Source organism: Merops nubicus, unplaced genomic scaffold (assembly GCF_000691845.1).
Source record: "Merops nubicus isolate BGI_N331 unplaced genomic scaffold, ASM69184v1 scaffold5616, whole genome shotgun sequence".
Classification (NCBI taxonomy): Eukaryota; Metazoa; Chordata; class Aves; order Coraciiformes; family Meropidae; genus Merops; species Merops nubicus.
Genome location: NW_008612799.1, coordinates 57,474 through 71,669, shown reverse-complemented (window position 1 = coordinate 71,669; position 14,196 = coordinate 57,474). Strand labels below are relative to the sequence as shown.

At 45.9% G+C, this 14,196-nt stretch overlaps 1 protein-coding gene across 1 annotated transcript in view; it reads right to left on the bottom strand.

The window, feature by feature from the left end:
• Positions 1–12,553, bottom strand: part of LRIG1 (leucine-rich repeats and immunoglobulin-like domains 1) — a gene marked incomplete at both ends in the record, with an annotated part of 29,745 nt that extends 17,192 nt beyond the window's left edge. Inside the window, 5 exons of the mRNA XM_008941647.1 lie at positions 2,886–3,029; positions 7,832–7,975; positions 8,825–8,968; positions 11,232–11,375; positions 12,416–12,553. Of these exons, the coding sequence (XP_008939895.1) occupies positions 2,886–3,029; positions 7,832–7,975; positions 8,825–8,968; positions 11,232–11,375; positions 12,416–12,553 (714 nt within the window). The remainder of the gene's footprint in view (positions 1–2,885; positions 3,030–7,831; positions 7,976–8,824; positions 8,969–11,231; positions 11,376–12,415) is intronic.
• Between the last annotated feature and the right edge of the window lie 1,643 nt (positions 12,554–14,196).

Genomic DNA, 14,196 nt, shown 5'->3' with positions numbered 1-14,196 from the left:
TGATTTAAAAACCTAGCAAAACCTGACAACAAATCAAACTTAATCATCCAGATAACCCCGAACCCTCAGGTACTCCTTTCACACCTTTTGAAGATTATTATCAGAACATTTGCAGTTCAAAAATATTAAAACCAAAAAAGAAAGGACCAAGTCCCTGCATTTTGCAGCATTCCAGACACGGGCATCACAGCATGGCTTCTGGGCTATGCAGCACAAATACACAATAACCCACAAGAAGAGAACAGAGATTTTAAGAAATCCCCCAGGTTCAATATTGGCATGTCTCTCCCCAGCCCAGATGGGGCTGAGACTTCTGGTCTCGGGACCAAAGCTGGCTGCAATCTTTGCTTGTTCCTCAGCTTTGGTGCCTGAGCTGAGTCTGTGAAGGGAGATGGCCAAAAGCCACAATTCCTGTTTCTCAGCTGGCTGCAGCGTGAGACCTGAATCTGATATCCCTGGGGAAGCACCACTGTGGATGTCAGGGTGATGTGTGGGTCGGTCTATGCCAAAAAGATGGATAAAAACTCAACAGCCCCATGGGGTCTGGGTGCACATAATGCTGTGGTGGCAAAAGAGACAAGTCCAGGAGAGACACTTTGATGTACTGCATTTTCAGCACTATCCGAGTGGGGCAGGAGCAAATACATCCTCCTGGAGCTAAGTTTCTACATCTCCCCTGTGGTTGCCAAGCCAATGCCCCTTGTTCTGTTTGTTTTTTAAAGGCAAATCCCTTCCCAGACATTTCTCCTCTTCAGTTCCACCACGGGCTACTGGTCTTTGGTCCAGCAAACCCTTTCCCATGGCAGAGGCAGACAAGTGGGAACAGCCTGTAGGAGCCCTCTGACACACACTTTTATTAATTGACTGCCACACATTGTGTTTTCTTGAAAAAGGAAAAGAAAATGGTATTGCTTGTTCATCCAGAGGCAACTCAAAGGTTTAGTGTTAGAAAGGAGGAATAAAAACCTTTTTAACAAATGAGTGAAAATAGAGAGAGAGAGAAAAGAGTGGGGGTATTTTGGCCTAGCTCTCTTTGTATTCAAAGTCCTCTCCCAGCCCCTGTTGCCAATTTCCTATTCTTTCTGGCTGGCTGAGCTTGAATGCTCGCAGCCTTGTTAATCATTGTGCTCTGAGGTCTCTGGGCCTGACCTCTATTTGAATAGCTCCACATTTCAGCAGTTTCACACCCACCAAAGGCTCCCCAACAATAGGCCATAATTAAAGCATGCTCGGGTCTTTTTCACCAGGTGCAGGAGCCAATAGGCCTTTCTCTTTATTAAATTAGAGCTCGCTCACACACTCCCTCTCCGCCTCCCCCCTGCCCTAGACATAAAAGAGGCTCCACATTCACTGGGGCAGAGGCAAGGCCCAGCTCCCCTGCCCCTCCAGCTCTCTTTGGAAACCTTTAGTTCCGGTCTTGACAGCTGCCTCGGAGAGGTCCCCCTCTGAATGCCCACTGGCTGAAAGGCTTTGGCTTAACTTTAAAAAAGGGGAAAAAAAGAAAACAAAACCCAAACTCACTTTCCAGTCACTTCCTTCACTGTGAACTTCAATAAAGGGAAGAGTAAGATGCAAAAAGTACTGTAAAGAGGGGAGATCTCCCTGTTCCTGTTTCCTGTTAATTACACGGGCCACAATGGGCTTCTGAAGAGGAATAAAAGTATCTAAGTGGGTTGGGTTTTTTTTTCTTTTGAAGGAAGAATTAAATCAGCCTGATGAACTCAAACAGCCTGGGAGCATGGACAGCACTGTAACACAGACTGTGAGAACTTTGTGGTGTGCCAGAAGAAGGTGCTGAGCCCAGAGCCTCTGGAGAGAGATGGAGAGCAGCCAGCAGCTCAGCAGGTACAATAAGGGAGAGGGAGGCAACACAGCTGCAGGAATGGACAACTACTAGAACTGGATTCTCCTTCTCATGGTTCCACGGCAAGCCCAGAGGTACTTCAAGCTAATGCAGCTCTTTATTTAACAGTGCACAATAGAACAGTTCTACTGCTGGCATCCCAAAAGAGTCAGATTGAGCTGTATAACGGTCTCTACTAGCCCTAAAATCTTAGCAGTTGGTATCCTGACTAGCAAGCTCATTCCCAGTGCCACATTGCTAGGTACTATATTGTGTCACTGACTTTAAATTAAAAGCTTCTGGTAAATGGCCACAGCCACCACTGGATAGATTGTTTTGGAATTCAGTATTAGGACACATGAAACTTTTCTCTTCACAGGACAGCTATTTTGTTGTTGAGGAGTTACCATGAAGGTCAGAGCAACAGAACATTTCATGACCCAAGTGAGCCCAACTCTGCATTAAGCAGAAAGACTTCTGGTTACTCATGGTACCTGCAGCAGCCTCTTGCTCCCATGGGTGGACCAAAGACTGGGTGAAGCTTCATGTGTTGTTACTTCTGGTATAATCAGATCCTAAACCCAACCTCTGAGTTTCTTTGTTTTGACATTCTTGGTTTGGTGTTGTTTTTTTGTTTTGGGTTTTTTTTGGGTCTTTTTTGGTGTTCTCAACACCATCTTAGCTGTGAATTTTATATTTCTTATTCAATAAAAAAAAAGAAGTAACAGCCACAAAAATGCTTGACAGCACATTTAAGAGGGTCTTAAAATTTCCAGTGTTGTCTCTGTTCTGAAATAACCCTACAACACTGAGCACTGCAACTGCAATTTTCCTAAATACTCTTAATTAAAACCTACAAACAAGTTCACTGAGGTTGAATAATGGGATAAACACAAGAGCTGCTGAAGACAACAGAGAAGTGTCTAGGGGAGTTTGATGCTGAGGACACAGGCACAAAGCAAGTGCAAAGCCAACAGTTTGGCAGCACACAAACTGTGGAGGGAAGATGGAAGTTAGCTGCAAAAAGCTGGAAGCAACTTACAGGACACGTAGGTTTTTGAGTCCCTTGAAAGCACCTTCTGCAATATGATTGATGGAATTGTGGCTCAGTCGTAGCACGTGCAGTCCCCCAAGTTCTGCCAAGCTTCCCTCATCCAGCCTCGTTAGGTTGTTGTAAGAGAGTATTCTGAGGAAAAAAAAACCAACAGCCCTTGTCAATCCAACTGGTATTTTCCAAACTCTTCTGTGCCAACCAGTGCAGGCCTCTCCCAACCACCCCAGCAGAGGCGACCTGTACTGGGTGGATCCCTAACAGCTGGAGTAGGACACAGGATGAAGCCCGTAATTATTCCCACAAGATGCCCCTGGGAAGCCTGGAGAAGGGAGCAGGAGGTGCTGGGTACCCAGCCCCAGATGGGCAGGTATCAGGCCTGGCTGTGTTCACTCCTCACTCCCACTTGGACTCCCTCCGAGGGCTACAGGAGGAGGCAGAGCCCCCTGCCCAGGCCCTGTGAGGTGGGGAGGGACCTGGAGCAGATGGATCCCGAAGCTCCCAGATCTTGGCAGGGTCCAGATTGCTGCGTTCAGGAGGTGTCTTATCGTTCTGCACTTGTGCACAGCAAGCCCCAGGCATCTGGGTGTGGGTGTCTCCACAGCCTGCTCCAGCCCAGTCCAGAGCCAAAAGCATTTCACCACAAGGCAATTGAATGCTTCCTTTCATGAGCAGGAAGGAGGTATCTGTGTAAACCAGCCGCCTTCCCTCCCGCTCCTCTTTGTCAAGGAGTGTACAGTCTGCTTGAAAACTTCTCCACTTACAAGTGACTAATATTGGAGGGTTGTTTTTTCCTACTTTTCCACCCATCTCTTCCCCTTGCCTGTATTATCTCTGGGTTTGGAGATTTTTTTAAGTGCTACTCCTGTTGCAGTTTGGCAGCTGGGGAGAAGAAAGCTGGTTTTATCTCCCAGCCTGGGTCCAGATGAGGCTTCTGAGATTTGACACCAAAGGCAGAGCATGGGAAGCTACAAGCCACTGCAGACACCTCACACACTATGCAACCACCTTCTGTGCAAGCAGTGAAGCTGCAGTGTGGCTGATGCTGAAGGCCATCAAATGGGCTCATCACATAAGGGACCTCCTGGGGCAGCAGCAAGCAGAGACTGGTCAGTGACCTGCAGCATGAAGCATTCACCCACAGCTCCCTGCTTTGGGTGTGTTTCTCCTGGTCTCTGGATGTCCCTGCAGCTGAGTAAGCTGTGCAAAGCTACTAGCAGGTCAGTGTGACCAGGAACAGCCTCAGCTTTAAGTTGCCTGCATGCTGACGTGGGGTATTAAAGGTGGCGTTAATTTACATGCCACTACTCCCTTTTTCTTAAGCTCATCTCTTTACAAATGGCAGTTGCACTGGATTTTCAAAAATACTGCAGAGACCTGGGAACACAAGTCACTTCAAAAGATGTGAGGGTTTGGGCTGCTCAGCTTTTCAAAGACTGGAGTTATGCAGCTTTGAACAAGCACTAAAATCCTTCATTGTACAGACAACAGGGAAAAAAATTCAAAATCTCACTGAGTTCCAACTCTCCAAATTCCTCTTCCTCTGCTAGACTGCCTGTTAATGAGTCTGCTTAAAAAGGTGTCTAGGGCTTGCATGAAAGTCACTGCAAAGCCAAAATCTAAGTCCAAACAGACACATATTCTGAAGCACTGAGCGTTGTTTACTTGGCAAATGAGCTGTCTACCTTTTAGCTGTGTGAGTGGGCAGAGGGCAAGCTCTGGAAAAAATTCAGTAAAGATTAATGAGTTTGAAGAAGGTATGGGACAACATCCTTTCATTCCTAAAGAAGCTGTAGTGTTAGTTATGAAGAACTGGCATCCGGTCAAAATTATGTCCTCACCTGCGATTAAAGAATTCGGCCTTAAAAAAAAAAAAAGTGTTCAAAAGTAATCCTAAACCTGGCTGAGAAAAAAAAATAGTTCCTTTTGATTCTACACAGAGAGTTCCTGCCACAACTGGTGAAGGCATGTTCCCCTCTGTTTGTTCTGAAGTCACCTCAAGATGGGCAGACAGGAGCCGTATGTAGAGGACCCTCTCCATGGCTGCAACCAGCTGGAAGGACTCAGGAGTTAATGCACCTGGCAGGGGCTGTCTTCAACTTCTAAGGGCTCTGCTTCCTGCCAATGGGACAGGCCAACTTCCCTCCTCGGCCCTTTGGACTGAGAGAAGTCAGCAGGTCTCTGCTGCTTCCCCTGCCCTGTCATCTCTCCACCCGTGAGAAGTCACTGGAAGGACCAAGTGGAAACGTCTGTCTGCACAGCCCTTTGAGCCTGGCAAGGAAGTGGGAGAGCAGCACGCAGAGCAGCAGGCCACAAGTGGCATAAATACATAAAGGGGTTAAGCAGAAAACTGCTGTGCAGCTGGGGCTCCTGCTGCCAGCCAGTTCTGAGCCAGGTACATCCAACACATTTCATTCCCATTGACCAAATTATAGGTAAAAAGTGAAAATAAATACCCGGCAGCCAATTCACCATTTACCTCTGATGAAATCCTATGCTCCCACTGTGGACTTTTCCACGATGTTGATGCCCTAGCACCTGACTGGTGAATACAATCAGCCCTTTCTCATGCCCACAGCTAGGCAAGAGCTCTCTTTCCTTTTTAGCTTTTACATCAGTCCAGAGCCTTGAGGTCACATTTTCTCCCAACAACTGAAGGAGAGACAAGTTGTCCTTCAGATGACCACTTCCTTCTTTAGCACAGATAAGCAGGTGTCTGGCCACCTCTTGGGTCAAGGTCTTTGAAATTCATTCCCTGTACAATCACAGTGTTTCCTGCAGTGACTCCCAGATTTAGCAATAGGGGAGAAGAGCAAGATCTTTTAATAAGGACTGAGTCGCACACATTCAAAGAAGTGTACGGAGGCCATCTAGGTGTATCTAGTGCTTCCTTTCCTCACCCTTCAATTTCAGAGCAGACCTCTCCTACAAGTGCTCTTAGGCTGTGGGAGTTTCAGTTAGGAGTATCTGATGGTTCCCTGCAGCAGCTTTACCCTAAAGGCAACACCTGCAAGAGCTTGTAAGGTTTTGCAGAGATGTTGGCTAACACCCACATAATCGCCTTTCCAATCTCAGCGAATGTCATCTCTGGCCTCACTCTGGCACAATGCTGTTTGTCAGGCCAGGCACACCCCAGGGGCTCCTATCACCTCACACCACCAGGCCTTTTCCAAATCTACCCCATTCTGCACCAGGGTGAGTGAGCCCTGCACTGGTTCCTGCAGAGGATGGCCTCTACGCCAGGACTGCTCACCATCAGTGCTACTTGTTGGCAAGAGATGCCAATCCATACCTAACAAACGAAGGACTCAGCATGATGTGCAACCTCCCATCTAAGCCTTGAGGGTTTACAAAGACTGTTGTCAGGAGAATAGACAAGCATAGTTCTCCCTAGAGGAGTTCTGCCATTAGCTCCCCAACGATGGAGCTTACCCATCCCACCCTAACCCAGGCTGAAATTAAGCTTCCGCACAGGCACCAGATATTTGGTCCCTGAGAGCAAAAAGCTCCAAGAGCTCTGCTACTAACACAGCACACAGCACAGTGATCTGAAATTGGCTATTCAAGGGATCCAACTGTGAATATCCAACTTAAAAAGATAGATTCCCCTTTTTTGATGCTTCAGATTTAAGCAGACAACAGGCAGAGCATGGTGACAATTCTGATCTGTTACCTTCAAGCGTTCTCCATTGACACTGCCTTAATCTACTGAAATAGTACTAAAGGATCTGCACATGAAGAACTGTAGCTGTCTACAGCACTGTGCCAAGCAAAGGAGCCCTTCAGACACTGGCAGTTTCCCAGCAATTTGAAAAATTACATAATTAAACCATCACATGTATTTAACTAAAACAAAAAATGAACTATTTCTTTGTGTCGTCTCCCCCCCCAGTCCACATCTGAATGAGTAATTTGGGTTCAACAGAAGATCACAGCTGGTCACTGACCTAACACCTCAATTCTGCAGCTTCTAAATTTAAAAGAATTACTTGTGTCATGTCCAACTATCTCTGAATCCACACCCTGAAAGACAAGGGACTCACACCTGGGTAGGCAGATACTGACCTTTAGATTCAGTCCAGAGTGAAGCCTCTGAAAGCAGAAAGCTGCTTTACTGTCCTTCTTTTTGGTGACCAGGAGAATCCCTAACAATGTTTAACAAGAGATTTCCGAGCTCCAAGTAGGGTGAATTATAGTTCTGCTAACCACACGTGTCAAGTTCTCCAAAGAAAAAAGTGAATCTTTCCACAGCCCCACCAAGGGGATGACAGCTACTTCTGTAAATGCTGCAAGCATCCATGTGTGTCTCTTGAAAAAGGCATTCAGCAGTGCCACAGTTCCAAAGACACCCTTGTGGGGCTGTCCTCAGCAGCAAGGCTTTCCTTCATTTATCAAAGAGACCGTATTCACAGCTGGGTATCTCAGGAGAGTAAAGCCAATATATTTACTTTTCAACAACTGAGCCCTACAGGAAGGGTAAAGTGTAAACAGCAGAAACAAGGAGAACTGCCTTTAAAGGGCCAAATCTCTGCTGGTTAAAAACATGATTGTTCTTTGTAACTACAGAGGATAAAGCAAAGCTTCCTTCAGGCTGTAGAGTCATTATATGGCAAGTTCTACACGTCTTGTAACTAGCTAGCTAAAAAGCATTGGCAAACCACAGATCACAAACTCTCCAGGTCTTTTGGCACTGTATAGTTTTAGTGGGTTGTAGTCTTTGTTTCTGGTTCAATCGTATTTTAATCAGGTGCTCTGAAGGTCATATCATCTGGAACAACAAGGGCATGACTTAGGAGGCTGCAGCTCCTGCATTTCTAGAGGATGATGCCGCAGGAGCTGTAAGCCATGTGATGAGGAGAAATCCTTCCTCCTCTTTCCTGCCAACATTACATTAGCGTCAAACCCTGCCCAACCAACCAGAGCAGAAACCAACTCACAGCTCATGCAGCTTCTGACAGAAGCTCCAGCCGTCGGGGTTGATGCGGGATATGGAGTTGTTACTGAGGTGAAGCTGGTGCAGAGATGAAAGGCCATAGAGAGAGCCACTGTTTACTTCTGTCAGGCTGTTGTACTCCAGGTGGCTGTGGAGAAAAATCAGAAGGAATCAACTGACAAGCAGCACTGGTCAAGTGCTGAAAAATGTTCAACGAGGATTGGGAGTTTAGCCATTCCACACACCTTTTCACATGGCCAGGTGGCTACATGCACATATGGGCATTTCTTGTGCAAGTCAAGGATAGAAATTCAAGGACGACATAAAGGAAATGCCCAGAGAGCTGTGACTGTAACAGTATGCTCCACTGCAAGTAAACTGGGCTTAAAGCATCCCACTCATGTTTGTATTTGCAGAGTCTCAGCTGTGTGAGTGCAGCATCCAGAAACATGCTGCTTTGATCACCTGTGACCTTGCAAACACACCTGAAATCCAATCATGTTGGGAGTTTCAAGGATTTCTCTGCAATGACTATTCAATTTGTTCTCTTGTACAGAAAGAACACATCACGGAAATAGGCCAGCTTGGTTTCTAGGTATCCCAAGAGGCAAAATCATCAAGTCTGCAACACAGAGTTTCCATGCATCAGTCAAAACAAATCTATAGAAGCCAGATGAACTTTTATTTAAAGACCAATTGAGATCTTACTAAAAGTTCAAATCATCAAGCTTTCAAAGGAATACCCCTGCAGCTTGAAAATCAGGACTTTTTTAATTGAACACCTGGTAAAGAAATGAGTTTTAGTAAACTGTGGGTCAACTAAACAGAGGCTGCTGCAGCAGGGCAGAGCTCTGTGCAGGACACAGAAAGAAGCATGGGGACTGGCACAGGGGCCCACAAGTCTCCGAGGGAAGTTTGTGCTAAAATGCAGAGAAGGACACGATAGCAGGTGAAATCTAGGCTGTTTAAGGGAACAGAGGCCATCTCTCTGACTTACAGAACTTGCATCTTGGCTAGGCCCCAGAAAGCCCCATCGGTCAGTTTGCTGATGTTGTTGCGCTGGAGTTTCAGGACCTCCAAGCTGTCCAGTCCCTGGAACGTCAGGCCTTCAATCAGGCGGATGCGATTCCGGTTCAGCTCCCTAAAATCACCAAGGCCATACAAGTTTATTAAACCCCAGTCCTTTCTCACGAAATCAGCTGTGCAGCACACAATGGGGACAGCAATGCCAAGAGCTCCTCTGTCAGCAGTTCCCAGGAGACAGCAGAAGCGCGCCGGAAACTTTCAATCCCGGGGCTCGCCAGGGCAGTCAGCTGGGTGGGATGGCCTCAGTGAGCTCACCCTGGGACAGGCTCTCACCACACAGCCACAGCAGACACCGTGCAGCAGCTCCTCTTCATCCCCCCTCCCTCTGCACCTCTTCTAAGCCATTTATCCCTTTCACCAGTTTTCATACTTCATCTTCTCTCAAGCAGAGACACCATTTGAACCAATACAATTAAACATCAGCATTATTTCCCTTACAACCCAGTGTTTTTACATGACCTGTAATCTCCCAGAAAAAATGTGCTCTGAAACAAGGGGGTGCTGTAAGAACTGTGAGCCCAAGAGAAAATGTTATGGCTAAGTTTGAAAGGAAAGTTTCTGTTCCCCTGAAAAATTTCACATTTTTTCCTATTATAAGAAACTAACACAGAGCAAAACAAGTTGTTTCCCATAACAAGGCAGTCTTAGTGCTTTGTGCATACACAACTAAGATCTCCAACTTGGTTCATTAAATTCCTTTTGTTTCCCCTCTGGGTGGGGAGAGACTACTAAATTTTGGGAATACCTTTTTTTCTGAATAGCAATATGAACATCATCACAACACTCTTTACCAACCCATATCAAACAGTTTTATGGCTTGCTAGACACAGACACACCAGGTGAAAACCCAGTTCCACAAGGTCAGTGGAAAACTTCATTCATGCAATGCACTGAAGCTGAAGACTGAGCTTTTAAAATGGATCCACTTCTGCCCATGCAACACCAGCCTAAGGGCAGCTCCTTATTCACTGTCTGTGTTGAAGAAAGCAGTGGAGGTTACATCAGAACGAACTTTGGAAAAGATGAGGAAGCTGCAGAAACTTTAAGCTTACTTTTTAACTGCTTAAAAAAAAGATGTTGAACTCACAGCCAAGCTGAGGGTAATTAAAGTCAACTAAGCAATTAAAAAGTTTGCTGGCCTAGTAACTCTTGCTTTACACTTCTTAGGCTATTAGTGAACTACGCTTTGCCAAAAAAAGGACTGTAGGCAAATTCTACAACACATCAAGTCTGTGTATCTTGCAATTCCTTCATGTTTATCTATAGGGCTAAACAACCAGCTGTGAGAGTCTTAATGTAAGAGTATCAATTATTCCAACTTTCAGTGAAAACTGTACACCTAAACAGACTGAACTGACCCTCATTTTTATTACAATTTTGCACATGGTGCAGATGAACACAGTGGATTACAAGCTCTCAGGCAATGGACAGTAACTTCCAGCTGAGAGGCAACAGACTTCTGAGGTGCATGTGTTATTGTGTCACACAGTGAATCCCAAACTGGCTACAAATCCTACACGTGTGCAAGCACAGGGCACATGCATTCCCTGCACACACCTCAGCTTCAGGATTTGTCTCTCAATCAGGTTGCCATTTAGAGGTGTGAGTTCCAACAGCTTTTGTGGACTTTGTTAACAAACAGAGGTTGACCTTCTGCCTATCAAATTTGATGGAAAGACTGCAAAGAGCCTCAGGGTTGGGCCTGTTTCTTCAACAGCAGCAAAGATAAAAGCTAAACCATTAGTGCTACTATTTTACACATAAACCATATTTATAGCTGCAGATGTCTCTGTGTCCCCACACAGCTCCTGCCATGCAGACCACAGGCAGGACAACCACCACGTGTATGTTAACTTGTCTAGAGTACTACCTTCTCTGCCTAAATACCACTGCACTTTAACAGCCTTCCATCATTGCTTTTTTATTGCTGCATAAAGAGATCTGTGTGGTCTTGAAAAACTAACGTGGTAGCTGAGCTCTGTCACTTGTAATAGAAGCGTCTTCCAAAATTCTCTTGCATCACAGGCACCAGCAGCTTTCAAGGCAATAGATTTGTCTTACACTGTCAAGTGCACCAGATGCTGCAGCATCCCTCCTTTGCCACCTCACTGGAAGAAGGGCCTAAAAACAACAGTTACATGACAAAAAGGACCCTCTCCCATCATGTTTTACTAGGTGCTGGCAGAGAACTACTGCACAGTGTGTTCTAAGTTTTATAGCAGGTAAGGAAGGGTGACATTTCGTGCGTGTATCCTCAGGGACATTTTGTCTCCACGAAGTGGGGCTGAGCTTAATTAAAAGTGCACGTTGGTACTCACAGTTGTATTAGCCTGGGTAGCCTGAATGCCTTGACAGGAAGCTGAGTGATCCTGTTTTTACTCAGACGAAGTGTTAGCAGGGATCGTGACAGATTGTCAAAAGCACCAGGGTCCAGGGTGCTGATTCTGTTGCTCCCCAGGTAGCTGCAATAAATCAGAGCAGAAAAATGAACAGTTCTGTCAGAAATCTCCTTTTATCAGCATTTGGTTAGTCTGTGGGCAGGCTAGTGACATGGCAGATATGGCTTCAAATCAGCTGGGTTTCTGGCTGCACAAAGAGCACAGCGCTGTTCTCATGTGAGCAACGTGGAGAAGTGGTGGACACTTCCCAAGAGCTCCTTGATACCCTCCTACATCAGCAAGGCAACCAGGAGTGGAAGACAGAAACTGGAGAGTATTCTAGTGCTGGATGACTCTGTTCATTCCCCATTCTTCCCTCAGCATCTATCCCAGGGTGCTTCCTTCCTTGGTCTCTAGTCTTAGCTACAGAGGCTGGACAACAGGCAAAAGCATCAGTCACAACACCACCCTCTGATAACCTCTTACAAATGGGCAGAAACTAAGGTGCAGACTTTAATGCAAGCAGATTATCTGTCTGCACTTCTTCAAAGGCACCTAAAACAGAAATGACTTCATGTTTCTTTGAAAAGGCAAACATCTCTCTATTGGGAAGATGTTATTTTGGTTAAACCCCTATTTTCTTAAAAAAAAAAAAAAAAAAAAAAAAAGAAAAGGTTTCTGTTCTTAACATTTAACAGCCACCTTAACAATGCAATTAGTCATTACCCTCCTTTCTTCCAGATGTACATGGGCTAATCTGGGAGCCAGCCTATAAACTTCCCACTGGGGAAGAGACACAGTCTGCTGTGCACAGTTCTTCCAGCTTCTAGGCTTCCAGCTGTAAAGACACCCCCACCTGAAGGGTGCAGGATACCTTTTCTCTACTGCAACACAATTAATAATAATCTGCATTCTTTACAGATACATCAGAAACCAAAAAGACAGAGCTCAAAAAAGAACTTGACTGTAGGTAGAACTACCTTCTAATTCTCCCTTGCACTTAAAATCCTGACAAATGACCCTACACTTTGCACGTTAGTTCTCTCTCCATTTTTTAAAGGTTTGAGGCCCTTTTCTCTGCTGTGGTAACTCAACAAAAGCTGTTCCCAACAAGAAAAACTCACAGCTCCTTTATGTGAAGTCCCTGTGGAAAGCAGCCGGTTTGGATTTCCGTGATGTCATTGAAACTCAGGTCCAACGTTTCCAGGGCAACGTAGGGCTTCAGCTGACCCGCCTCAACGCTGCGGATCCTGTTGTGATGCCTGGAACAGTCAGGAGGAGATATGGAGACAATTTAGATCTCTTAGAAAAACAGAAGGAACATCTGAGGCTGCAGCAGGCCCACAGGCTGGCCCCTCATACACTCAGACTCACAGTGCTGCTTCAACAGCTGTCTGAGGAGAAACCCACACCAGAGAGGCCTTCCCCTGTTCCCATGGCTAGAGACTAGCTGACATATTTGCAAGCTTCCAGACACCTTTTCTGGCACAGTACGAAGGTTTTCCCTTCTACAGAACTATTGACTCAATTATCAGTTTTTCTTCCAGTAATTTGGGCTCAGTCTCCTACATGCCCACACTTCCCAGATGGCACGCAAGGGCTGCAGGGCTAGATTTCAATCCTGCTGGCAAGGAGCACTGTCGGTGTTTAAGCAACCTGCCAACGTTTAATGTGGAGGATGGGATTTTCAGAGCAGGAAGCAGGTCAGTAAATACAACTTTGCAAAAGTTACAAAACATTGTTTCCTTAACCCCTAAAGGATTCTTCCGAAAATTCCCAGCTTGGGACTATGTTACAAGGATTTGTAATACACGGAAATACTTTAAGAGGGGTTGCAAATATTTCCTCATCTTTTGCCACCTTTGTCCCACTGTGCAACTGGGACAACTCTGCAGTGCCAGTGCTCTGCCCAGGCACCAACTGCAGGGTCAGACCCTGCAGCAATCACCTGCATCTGCTGCTTGACCAGGACTGGCCTCAAGGAGTATAATGTTTTTCTTTAAAGAAAGTACTAAAAGCTGTTCCCATGGTTTCCAGAGCCATCAAACAGTTAAATACCTCTAGACCCTGTACTCAAAAAGGTCTAACTAGAAATCACCCAAGTCCTTTCCTCTGACTCCTTTCAGGTCTCAATCAGTAGAGAGCACAGAAATCAATTAAAAAAACAGATTGTGCATTAGTCACAAGGAGTAGAGCAGACGCCTGACGTGAATTCAGAGCAGTCACTGGTATTACTGGCAGGTCTGTGAGTGAGGCACTCCAAACAGAGACGCTCACCAGACACTTGAGAACTTGCTGAATAATAAGAGATAGCAGAGGGAGTTCAGACAAGTCCTGTGCCTTCATCTGGCGGCTGCCCACTGAGTAACCAGCAGAGGAGAGAGCAGCCAGGAAAGCGCTCTCCCGTGCCAGGATGTCCCAGCTCAGCCCTTTAAACACAAAACTGAGGATGAGCTGACCACAGCCTTCCAGGCACTGAAGCTGATGGGTGTCTAGGAGCTCCTTCTCCCATTTCAGGCCCTCCCGGGGGTTCAGACAAGTCCCTTTCAAAGAAAACCTCTCCTCCCAAAAGAAAACACCAACACCAACAGCGCACGGCAAGGGACCTGCTCCCCACACTGTGATCTGCTCCTTTACCCTTCCTGCTATTAAAACCAGATTGTTGCACCATCACATTTGCTGATGTCTGTAATAGGAAGAGGGTAAAAACTGCACCCCTGTAACAATTTGCTTTCTGGAGACTCACCCTTTCAACAGCCAGCACATGACCCTTGCTTACATTGGGGAAAAATTTGCAAAAATGCTGCTTTGACTAGAAAGTGTAAATGCTACTTAATTAATTCAGTGCAGGATCACAAAAGATTGAGGATGAATTTTACATCCCTGTAGCACTGTGCTCCTAATA